At 35.1% G+C, this 13,283-nt stretch overlaps 1 protein-coding gene across 1 annotated transcript in view; it reads left to right on the top strand.

Moving 5' to 3' along the window:
- Window positions 1-11,629: 11,629 nt before the first annotated feature.
- LOC102803546 (histone deacetylase 4-like) overlaps window positions 11,630-13,283 on the top strand; it is a 58,438-nt gene continuing 56,784 nt past the window's right edge. The window contains exon 1 of the mRNA XM_085501352.1: window positions 11,630-11,902. Within this exon, the coding sequence (XP_085357478.1) occupies window positions 11,836-11,902 (67 nt within the window). The 5' untranslated portion in view covers window positions 11,630-11,835. The remainder of the gene's footprint in view (window positions 11,903-13,283) is intronic.

The following is a 13,283-nucleotide window of genomic DNA, read 5'->3' on the forward strand; positions in this document are numbered from 1 at the left end:
AACTGTCTGTAAAAATGTCCATTCCGAATTTCAGATAATGTTATTGAATTCTGCATTCTGTAAATCAACAGATATGATGACATCAGAGCTGTTATGATTGACAGGTTACTTTTTTCTGTTGCTTACAACCCCTCTTGGTTCCTAATGGCCAATCCCTTAGCTTATGTGTGTCATGGAGCCACTTTTGTATGTGTTTTATGTTCAGCATAAAGTTCATAGGTCAAATTCAACTACATGCTGTTATCTTTGTCTTCTTAGCACCAAGTTGATTTAGCAAGACATGCGTGCATGTACATAAACAAACAGTGCATGCATCTCAACTGCCCATCAAGTTTAAATTACTGAATTGTCTGTAGATTGCACAGTTTTATGTGAATGCGCTTACTGTTACGGATGGGGATTGGTTAGCAGTAAATTTACATGCTCTTTATCACAGAGAACATCAAGTACTTGGCTTATCATTGAGCCGGTGGTGTGCTCACCCACAGACCTAAATTCCCGTTTACAATACTATGTACACACGAAATTCATTTCGTTAGTTTGTCATTGAGCGTGTGCAGCCCAAGAAAAAAAGTATATTTAGAAAAAAAAGTATACTCGCTGGATTTTTTTTTTCACTGAATCATCCCTTCAGCGAAAATAGCGAAAATAAATTCCAAGCGAAAATAAAGTATTCTACAGTAGTTGCTTAAATAAAAGTTCTCTTTGTACATTGACACGTGTATTTCACAATTTAGAATTGTACTTCCTTTTAATACTTGATAGCTTAGCTTAGCTTAGCTTGCTTCGTCAACAGGAAATGAAAATTATCTAGTTACATGTTGGTTCTGCAGTGTGATTCTTGTCAATAATTGTACTGTTTAAACTTCAGTGATATAGATAGATATGTGACTTGCTATTTATACATGTATTCTTACAATTATTAGCCCCACCACCCCAGCAAGCTATCATAGATATAGTTATACTACCAAATCGTTATTAACAACTATCATAGTTATTAAATCAGCATGTACTTAAAAACCTTGAGCAGTGTTTGAAATTATTACTCGCCTGCACGGGTAACTATTTAGTCGGGCTGCTGAAAATCTCAAGTTACTAGTCCTGTGGGGGGGGGGGGGGGGTAGATTTTTTGAGAAAATAAAACAAAAATTACTTTTTACAAAAATCGCAAAATGTCTATAAATGTATGATTGTTGTCAAAATTTTGTACCTGGAGGCAGTTTTGACACATGCAACATGTGAAACACGTATAAACAACAACAATCCATGAACGATGCATGATTTCATTGAACTCTCACACTATGCGTGATTTCATTGAACTCTCACACTATGCGTGATTTCACTGAACTCTCACACTATCTATGATTCAAATGTTCACAATATGTTGACCCGACCTTTACAGAGTTGGAGTTGTTTTTACACTGTATTTAATTGAAAATTGAGTCGTTTTTTTAGAAATTGAGCCTCCAGCAAAGAAGCAAAAAGTAAAACGTGACTCAAAAGAGGTGAATAGGATTTATGATAAAACCAAAAGAATACGGAAAATTGTCCCATCATGGAAAACTAAATTCAAGTGGATGCTTGCTAATGATACTATCAACGAGCAGACTAGAATTGCTGAAGTAGATGTTCACTCAGATTATGAATCAGATTTTTCTGACTTGAATGAAAGTCACTGCAGTGACACTGATTGAATGAAATGTAGTGAAATGATTATAAGTAAATAAAATATTGAAAACATAAACAGGGCTGGTAACTTGTTAGCAAGGCTGGTAACTTTAAAAACTTGCATGCCCTGCTAACAATTTACCTAGTAAACCATTTTGACAAATTCCAAACACTGCCTTGACCATGCCTTTTGGCATCAACGAATGATTTTTTAACCCCCCCCCCCCCTTCCGCTGTTAACAGCCCACAAGACCCTTTGACTTATGGAGGATGTGGGTGTGTGTGCGTTAACATTAATATTTATAATTCAATGAAAACTATGGTACCATAGTTATGGATGCTGAAACAGAAATAAGCTATACTCTTTAGGTGTGTTTCTGATTCATTCCAATTTAATGAGATTTCTGGGTTGTGTTTTTATAATTGCATAATTTTTTTGCTCAAACTTCTATAGAAATCGTTAGAAAAAAATCCTGCCTTCTGGCTGATATCCCATGATTTGTTTAGTATGCAGTCACTGATTGGTTGAATTCTGTCTGCTTGGAAGGCACCATAATATTCCATTCCAATTTTTGAAGTTTAATGGTAGTTTTTTGCTTTTGTGTAGTCTGTGCTCAACACCGTGGGTCAGTTTCATTTTTTATGCAACATTTGCGCTTTTATGACATTCTACAAATCTTTATAACTATCAGAAGTTTACACTTTCATTACATTCAATGTATTTCAGCAATACATTAGAACATTGAACAACAACTTGTATCTGTTAGTTTTCAATTTCAAGTTGTTCTGTTGAAGCTCTATCTCATGTTGTAATATGGCTGACTAACCACAGATTTCGACAACAATGCCAGGGTACATGTACATGTATAGGTGATAATTCATTGTCCATCTCTAGAAAACATCTTACATCTTTTTAGTGTCTTTTCCCTGTAGTCCTTGCATAAATCAAACATCTTTATACATAGGAAATTTTCCCTAGTCACTTATTTGTCTTGGTTCATGATTTATATCGCCTTTGCCATGCCCTATAAAATTAGAAATTGTGACTGACGGATTCCGTGCCAGTTGTGAGGGCAGTATTTATTTGGAAAAATTACACCACATGTGTCGCATTATTTGTGACTCACTGGTTTGCATGCATGTGTTGAAACAGTACCCTATCAAGTTGTTTCACAGGCCATTAAAACTTGTTTAAACCGTAGTCACAGTGACTGTTAACTAATTTGTAATAGCAGCTGCGTATAGAAATATTCCCAACATTCAGCCGATAATATTATTGGTATTTCCCATGACAAACATTGTAAAAATAGGTCATCGGCATCTCTGTGTTTTAAATAGCAGTTCTGCTGTCATGGCAAAGATACTTGGAATTCTTGTCATTCAGGGTCTATCCATATTTTGCAAGGACAAGGTCATCAAAGTTTCTTATTTCTGATATAAAGATCGGGAATGTTCAACTTACTATGTATTTTCCCATATGTGACAATACACTTGTGTATATACTAGCTTATTTAATACTGTTGATGGGTGCTGTTTAACCTGTAACCTGGGTGTCAGACACATAATTTTTCTTGGAATCCTTTGCCTAACTGTGTACATGCAAATATGTAGAAATTCTGCCAAGAAAAGGGGCGAGGGAATGTTCAGTTTAGTCTGTCATTTGTATGCACTCATAAATAATGAACTAAGTATTGTACAAAAATGTATCGCAGCTTATGCATGGATATCTAAATATTCAGTAAGAATCCCATTGGCCATTAACAGCATACCAATCAACAGTAAATACTGTCCTCTATTAGGGGTCGTGGGTAATTAGAACATGCAAACAGGCGCATGAAAATTGTAACCTTGTTTTGGCGGAAGACGGTCAAAGGTGAAAATTGCATAGTATTGTTTTCACATAAAATGACAAGAATGAATACATACATGTATCATGCATACAGTAAAAGTATTTGGCGTTTTCCAATGTGTTGGTAAGTTACAGTCTAACCACATTACGCAAAAATAACAATAACATGCCCATTTCTAGAACTTTGAAATGTTGCACCTGGGAGCCCGGCTGGAATTAACATGGCTCATAATGGCCTCATCATGTTACCATTGTTCTTTTTGTAACATTGTAGGCACACTTTCTGCTCAAACAGAATCATGTTTATTGTGTTTGTCATACTGGCAAACTTTCATTTATAGGGGGGAGGGGCGGGCCGGGTTAAAAGATCAACAAAGAGAAGGGCATATTTCAATTATCCACAGATGCTTTGTGTTTCACTGGCACTAAGATGTATATATCAGTATGTAACTCCACTGATTCCTGCTTATGATAAAAATCATACATGTATATACATGTAAGTGTGGGTTGTAATTTGAAGTCAGTTGATAGACAGGCCAACTGCAGTCGACCTGACCTGACAGCAAATAACCAATCAGGCTGCAACATCTCAATACACTCAAAAGATTTGTTCATGCTTGATGTTATGACAAGAATTCTTTGTGATGACCTGTCTTTGCCAAGAACAAAATCCCCACTCACCCAAATCATATCATGGCTGTCGGTATTATGTGATGTACTGTATTTGCTGTACAGTCAATCCTGTGTTAGAGACCACCTCTGTGTTGTACATGAAGACCACCTGCCTATCGCTTTTAGGCAGTCTCAAAGCATAACGTGTAAGCAATCCATGTATGAAGACGAACTGTCTTACATGCACCCTTTCAGCAAATTCTTCTTTGTGTAATTTCCAGACCAAAAAAATCATGAGCATTCCGTTAATATAAAACAATTTCCTGCATTCAAACTTAATTGATTTTGTAATATTATTTGAAATGAATGAGTTGGCAATCCATAAAAAAATGATCATTAAGAAAATTTCAGTTGTAATCGGAAAACAGGAATAAATACATATTTAAATTACTATAACAAGTGGCACTCAACAATTGCATCTCTTTTCATGGATAACACTGAATAAAAATACTGTAAAACATGTCTTTTTCACGAGCATGTTTTTTTAGCGAGAGAACTAATGCGCTAAATTAAGATGTTGCTAATGACTTCATATATTCAAAATGGCGGCCAAACAACGTCTTTTTTTCTCACACACACACTTTGTAAACAACACAGAAAACGTAATAATCTGGAGCACTTTCTTATTACACTTGACAGTTTTTCTATATTGAGGTGTTACTGTTTTGTTTTGGCAGGCGACAGACAAGTATTGTGAAAACAGGAAATCAACAAAGACAAGAGAGATTCGCTAAATAAACATTTCGCTATCACCTCATTTTACCACAATTCGCTAAAATTGCATGTCACTTTTTCAACATGTTTTACAGTAGTATTCCCTGTGTCGAATTAAGATTTCACTCAAAGTACATGTAACTATATACTATATGGGCTTAGTTATTCAGTATAGTGTTATAGTCAATGAAAGACGCTTATTACTTGGCATTATAGTAGTTACTGCATTTATATTGTATTTAATAGACATTCTATATCTCTAAATATCGTGACTTGACATTTCTCATTTTGAAGTAGCACTTTATTAATAGATAAGTAACATGTATAAATACATCTTTTTTATTACTGTTTGTTCATATAATGGTTTTTGTATGGAATTTAGATTCCTTGTTTCTTTTGTGGCGTCTTCTTACATTTATGTTAAAACGGGGGAATTCGTCACCTGCCCATGTGTCAGATGACCATAGCGTGTCATTTTTGGCAAACAAGCGTCTATCCATGAACCTTTGCGTTTTTAGTGTGTGTTGTTGTCGTCGCTTGGGACTCAATCCTCGCATGTGCGCAGGTGACGACCCTCTCGCTTCAACACATTGCCTGCTGATGCTGTTTGTTTTCTAGCTCTGCTGTTGACTTTGTCGAGCAGAGCTCATCATATGAGTGATTGTCCGGCGTCGTCGTCCGTGTCAATGTTTTACTTTTTCGACTTCTTCTTGAAAACTACAAGCCTGAATGCTTTGATACTACATATATAGGTACTACATGTGGACCTCTCTCAGATTTGTTCATTTCGTGATGATATCTTCAATTCTCTAATTTTGGTGAATATTTTTGTCATTTTTGGTAAAAAGTGATATTTTCGACTTCTTGTTAAAAACCGCAAGTCCAATTGCTTTGATACTACATATATAGGTACTACATGTGGACCTCTCTCAGATTTGTTCATTTTGTGATGATATCTTCAAATCTCTAATTTTGGTGAATATTTTTGTTATTTTTGGTAAAAAGTGATATTTTCGACTACTTGTTAAAAACCAAAACTTCAATTGCTTTGATATTACATATATAGATACTACATGTAGACCTTTCTCAGATTTGTTCATTTCGTGATGATATCTTCAATTCTCTAATTTTGGTGAATATTTTTGTCATTTTTGGTAGAAAGTGATATTTTCGACTTCTTGTTAAAAACTGTAAGTCCGATTGCTTTGATACTATACGTATTGTTCATTTTCTAATGATGTCTTCAGTTCTTTAAGGTAGCTAGAGGGGAAACACAGTTTATAGTTTAATGGAGTTTAGAACTTTCCTCACCAGTTACTAAGCATGCAGTTATGGCAATGTATATGTTTTCAGAAAGCTGAGATATAGCAGAATACGATCATATATGTTTCGTCTTGATATTTGCTCAGGAGATTAAGTTACGATCGCTCCTGTTAACCTTCTAAACGGAGAGTTTTTTTGCGGGATTGGCCGTTTTGCGATGTTCCTTTTTTCTATGTTTCTGATCTTTTCGCTGTTGCTTTATAAGATAATGATCTTTGAGAATGCGTCTCGAAATTTTTATGTGCCTCTTAGTTCTGGAGATAAAGCCTGTTGAACTTTATGGACTAAATTTTACGAACGTCTTCCTGTTCCCAAGGCCGTAACTCAACGTCAACGGCTCACATAAACGTCCATGAGACATCATATTTTAGCCCATTTTGTGGCGAATAGATTGTATAATTTGTACATCGTGAGCGTGGAGAAAAGTGTTGAAAGAAGACATCTTCAATAGTTATGATAGTCAAAAATTAGTTTCCGTAAAAACTCAATAAAACGTTTTTTCGAATTTGGCCACAGATAAACAGCTAATTATGGACAAAATGTCTACCATTTCGACCACACTTTGTAAATATACAGGTACCGTTTCTGATATGCGTGGAATGTTAGATCGTGAAAAATTGGTTGGTTGTTTCCTAAAACGTGACAAAACTTAGCAGTTTCGTCGAAAGTTGATGCTAACTTGAGCATGATGGCGTACCACGCAATTAATTTATTCATGTCCCTTTGTTATGTTGAACAGCGTCAACAATACAATCGGTTCTCTAAACATAGGGCGGGCCTTCATGACAGCATATATTTACTTACGGGATATACATGCCTTCAAGTACAGATATGTTTGCATTACTCTCAGCCTATGGAGAGTGTACCATTATCAGATTTGTTATAATCAGTTAGCTCTAAGTCAGCATTACCGGATTCGGCCGATACCCCGCCTGGGCGATCTTATGGAGGATTAAATTTTTTTTTAGAAAAATGTGGACCAAAAGGTCGCCCGGGCGATGTTATTGCAGATATTACGAAGCCCATCTTGTCTGAAAAAATAACCCTGCGCTGATGAAAATGGTCTCAGAAAATGTTTAGAAAAAATAATGTTTCGCGTTAACCAAATATAATCATTCAAAGTATAAATTCAAAGTGTTTTAATACGTAGGTGAGGGGTCGCATTTTACGTAAACAAGAACATGCACTAAGAAGGAAAGCAAGCCAAAGTCGAAACGGGGTGCATCATGGACATGACATGACACAACACACGATGCGACAACTGAGTGATCAGTGACATCATTTTGGGGTGCAATTGAACTTCAAGTACTTTTTTGCGAAACTTGCTGCGCGGCGATGCTGACATCAAGTGTGTATTGACCGAAGTTTGACCCCAATTCACGCACTGAACTGGAGCGTTACCTTAGCAACTATTTTCTTTCGTGCTCCGCGCGTCGATCTAGTAAACTTATATCCGACGGTACTGTAATTACACAACTTGTATGCAACTCTGTACTTTGAATATATCAACACCGTTTACTTGGTGCACTGCTTTTTTAATTATGCAAATTTGTTTACAATATTGTACCAGCTCTGAATATTTCAACTTTGTAATGTATTGTTTTCATGATAACTACGCAAAATTCAAAACCGCTATATTCACTGTATTTTCATCGGTGTCACTACTCTCGTCTATCTCTGCCAATTCTGTTTTGAATTTTCTTATTTCATCGGCGGCATCTTGAAATTCTTGTTCTAATAGTCTTTTAGCAACGTCTAAAACTGTTTTCTCTGAATGTGGTTCCAGATATAATAGAGGAGGCGATAATCCCATATAGCTACTGAATTTACACATTGCGCGACGACCCTCTCCAATGCCACGAGCCGTGATCACCAGCTTACGATTCACATCAAAAGAATGTCCACCCTTTTTTGACGCAGGAAAAATGTCAGTCACGGAGTTACATTTTTGATTCCACTCTGCGGGCTGACTATAATATGAGCCCAGGTCACTTTCATTTAGATATATTTTAACGGCGTCAGACATGTTTCGGCGGCCAGGTCATTAAAACACCGAGAAACCTGGAAATACTATAGTGTAATGTTTGTTTGTGCTTCGATCGCGATCGCATAACGGATACTGTAAAGGGGGTAATTGTTCACTGGGTTTTAATTTAGCTTATTTCGCTGACTGGAAAAATGCGTTAAATTAAGACACAGTGAATATGTAAAATTTAGCATAGAACACATTATCTAAATGACGAAACCGTGAATTTAAAACCCACTGAATATGCCCGAAATGGTAAATCAGTGAAATTTAAACCCAGTGAAAATTAGACATTTTACAGTACTACTTATAGATCATACAGGATATAATAAAGCCGGATGGTCAACAAATCAGTATGCAAATTAAATCCTTTGTCTTCAGTCCGTCACTCAACATGATATGTAAATGCATGAAGGACATGTTCACCTACAACTAAGTTTCCGGGAATAAATTGAAATTACTCAACAAATGCATCGCGCACTGTAAATTCGGACCAAAGATAAAGAAAGTGCACAATATAAGGTTGCATAATCCGGGATTTTTAGAAAAATGTTATTTTCCTAGTTTTTCCCCTCTCGCTACCTGAATTGAAATGTGCATTGCTAACAGCGGAGCTATCTCAGCCGATAGGCTGCTTGTTTTCATTAATTTTTGCTACATATGTGAGGAGGCTTTCAGCAGGTGTTAACCAAAGCCTTTCACCACCAGACTTTCTCACCCAAATTGTTCTGCATCTTTTCCTTATATTCTTCAATATTTCTGGAAACGAACCCTAAGTTTAGAGCCAACAGAATAAATTTGGGTCAATTTTTAGATTTTACTCGAAAAATTTCTGAAGGAAAGTGCAGACTTTAAACAGGACTATTTTGTGAATTTGTGATGGAAAGGTTAAAGCAGAGCTCTGCAATCTCTGGGATTGTATCAGTGCATAATGCAATGGGAAAATAAAATTACATTCTACAAATATTGAAAATTGTACTCAACAGAAAAATGCAACACTCCATGCATTACAATTATTGAAAAAAGGTAATTTTGCAAAGTACTCTTGACTGGATGTGTGTCTACATTGAGCGTAATTTGCATACTGAAATTTGCCATCTTTCCTTTTTCATGGTTTAAAAGCAGAACATTTGACCGGTGGGCCTATTTTGTTTAGCATTATCTTGTAGTCAGGGCTTCTATTATTCTAACATTAACAAACAACATTTAACATGTTTGTTTGGGGTATTATCATCAATGATTACATAATTACAAGTTAAACTCGTCTCTATGAATTCTGAATGAATAATAAAGAGGTGAGCTATTCGTTCAGTGCTGCAACGAGTTTTGTCTGTTTCCTTCTAATACAGAACATGTGTAGCACCTCAATTTTAGCATACTGTTAAATACTTCATTTTAGCTGGAATTAATTTTCGATGAAAAGACGTGTTGGGTGTCTGTATGGAATTTAATTTCACTGATTTTTGGCGAGTTGAATGTATAATCATTCCTTCTGTGAAAATAGTGAATATTAAGTATTTTACAGTAGTTACATTGCCCATATTTGTCACAGTATATAAACATCAGTTTTTGCTTTGATATTATTTCGTGCCACTTTTATAGGGCTGTGGTCTCCAGGCAGCACACATTCAAATTTTGTCCTGTAGTTTGTAACAATGTATTATTATTTGTCTTGTCATCACCTCTCCCATTCTAGCATGTGTCTCCTTCTGGCTTCAAAACGACCATTTATGATTGAATTATATCAAATAAGGTTGTTTCCTGGAATTCTTTCGTCTGAGCAGTAGAATGTCATGGTTATGCAGGTTTATATGTGCAAAAAGAAATCTACATGTATAATTATGATTCTGGACTTCATACACAGGTACTCATGACCCACATCTATTATGTATGCATGTCCGTCCCATCAATCTTTGTAAATTGTATCTCTGCCAATGCAGGATACTTGTTTATTCTTGCCTTGTTCATGAAAGGATTGTAGGGTGAAGTATTGGAAAGAACTTTGTCTTTTGGCATTGTTGTAGTTATTGTCAACAATATTGTTCATGTCAGTGCGTTAACTTGAGTAATTTTATTCCAAACAATATCAAACTATTTTTTTTTCATCAGTATACATTTTTTTTTTTCGCATGTCTCGTTTGAAATAGTAAGAAAGTTGTGATCCAACTTGTTAGATATTTTGACTGTATCTTGTAAACACTGGCATTGGTAATAAATCTCCAAATCTCCAAGGACTTGGTTCAATGTCAACAGATGGAAGAATCTGGAAATTACACTAGGCTAAGGAGTAATTTCTGGTTGATGCATATTTGCAAACAAATCAATAAAATTTATTTAGAAACAATCTTCAACAAAAACAGATGTCAGTTAATCACCGACAATATAAGTACCCACACAGTAATCCTTGTCATTTTCACAAAATAAAACTAATAATTCTTTAGTATTTTTCAAGATCTGTAACAATAGGAAATTATGTCCCTTTGGCTTGAAATAAAGATATGTTATTAGAACACTATTATAATGGATTCATGATAATAATAAGTTAAAACATTGCAAAGACCACCAACTTTATTTGGAATTATTAATTTCCCTTATTATTAAACTGATCGTCTGTTTTAGTATTTTTTAAATCATAACTTTCTTTTTTTTTTTTTTATATTTAAACCATAATGTATTAGTCTTTGAGTGCTTACGTTGTATCTTCCTATTAAAGTTTGTTCCGTCCATGATTTTGGAATTGCCCATATTAAACTAGAAAGGAATACCAATTAAAAGCAAGGTAACCAGAGTTTAACTATGTTTGTTGTACAAATTTATAATAATATGCAATAATTTGACTTGTGCTCAATGGAGAACACTGCACTACTCCCAGAACTGATTGATTAGCTGCACTGTTTAGCTGTATGCCAAGAGTAGCTTTGTAGTTTCCTTTTACAATTATTTCTACACTATCTCACCTATAGGCTAAAAATATCTGCTAGTCAATATATCGTTGCTAATTGTGCGAATATATTACTGCTATGCGAGATTGGTCTTTTGGCGTCAGATTTCGATATAGAATCCTATGACCTTTCATGCAATTGGATTAATGAATTTCAACTATTGTGGTATAAATATAAAACTAATTCCAATTGCACAGTTTGTTGAATAAAAAAACATTCTAGATTGTACAATGTGTTGTGTAATTGTACTGAACAATAAATACAGTGTATGGTGATTTGTAAATGTTAAAGAGTTTGTTTTCTTGTAATCCAGGTGAATGGAGCAGCAGGGGGCATTGACGTAAGTAGCGGCTGTTGAAAATAGTTTACAGCCTCCCTCTGTGCATGCAGCATCCTTTTATAAGCAGCTGATTCTGTCAGTGTTTTTTTTACAATGCTTGTAGAGTCGAGTTAGCCACACGTGTAGTCTTCACGGATTCTATCATTTTATATACCTTTTTGGCAACTCCCACAACTATATTTTAATAAGTTAGTTATTATTTGTAACATAGTGTCAACAAAATGCAATAATTTGTTTGCGCTCACCGAATGGTAAACATCTCACATTCTTAGTGTTATAAATTTTGCTGGCGACTTTTAATATGTATATGTATGATAACTGCAATGGACATTTACAAAGTGGAACACTGTGGCCAGTTCAGCATATGGGTAAGCATCTTTGCCTGCAATCAACTGTTGTTGTTTTTATTTTATTTTTTATTTTTATTTTTTTATTTTTTTTTATCCATAGTCATTTGGGATTTTGTTGGTAGCATATTTTTTTTCAGTCTCCATTGTTTATTTTGTATTTGTAGCGCCATAGAAAGTTAATGGTTTTTGTAAACGGCCGTCAATGTGTGATTATCATGTCGGCTCTACTGTTTAAATGTCACATTGTATCATAGTGGTTTTATCAACAGCCATTAATTTTGTTGAGTTTAAAGTTATATAAGTGAATAAATTATTAGTAGTTTAGTCTCACGCAATGGATTGCATTTAGTGATAAAGTTATGTGGTAAATCCTCGTGTACATAGTTGATGGGTCATTGGGTCAAATTCCTATCTATCGACCCCTCGGCTTCTCACATAAACTGATAATGTTGTTTTTGTGAATACCAGGTCTGTTACTGTTCGATATTTAGAGGGTTCATTGGACTGTGGATGAGTTATCAGTACAATGGTTCATTCATGTTATGTTAAATAACAAGCTATCATCATATCGGTATGTTACGGTAAATCAGATTTCCTGCTGCAGCCAAGTTTATTACGAAATGTAGAGATTGTAACACGCCATCATGCAAATATGAAGCCATCACAGGTTAAACTAAGTAGCAGGGATTCCTGTTACACAATATATATATATCTGATTTATATTGCATTACCCAGTAGTTTAACTATGTCATATTAGCATTCCTGTTCAAAAAAAATACAAACCTTGGACTTATGACCCTTTGGGTGAATGGACGCTCGAAATATAAGCAGTTCCCAACAGGTGATGGAGCTTGTTCAAGCACTACAGTCGTCAGGCAGCGTGTGTTCGAATTTCATGTGAACAAACAATCTATTTCACATGTGCTGCATTATGTCGCTAAAGATCCCATATTGAACATGAGGTGGCACGACATATGTAGGCTTAATTATCAAAATATAGTAAAACCAAATTTTGCATATTTTTATTGAATTTGTTCTATTATCTGTTTGTTATTTTGAGAACAGATAAACATTTAAAAAAAAAACAAAAAAAACATGAAAACTTTATTGCAGGTTTATTTTTTGAAAGATGAAGAAAGTTTGCTTTCATTCAAAATGTTAGAAATCATCAGCGGCTGCTATATGCAGTCGTACCAAGCAGTTGATTGTATTACTGGGGATTGCGGTATCCATCCGAGTCCTTGACTCGTGTACGTTACTGTCTACAACCTTTACGTGAACAGGTAGCTAAAAGTATATTTTGATTTCAGCAATAGTATAGCTTATTGACGTATTACCTGTACCGATGTCATGAATATCAATTATCTATGCATTCTTTAATATTTTATTGATATGCGAC

The sequence above is a fragment of the Saccoglossus kowalevskii genome, chromosome 7 (assembly GCF_978046115.1).
Source record: "Saccoglossus kowalevskii chromosome 7, keSacKowa6.1, whole genome shotgun sequence".
NCBI lineage: Eukaryota > Metazoa > Hemichordata > Enteropneusta > Harrimaniidae > Saccoglossus > Saccoglossus kowalevskii.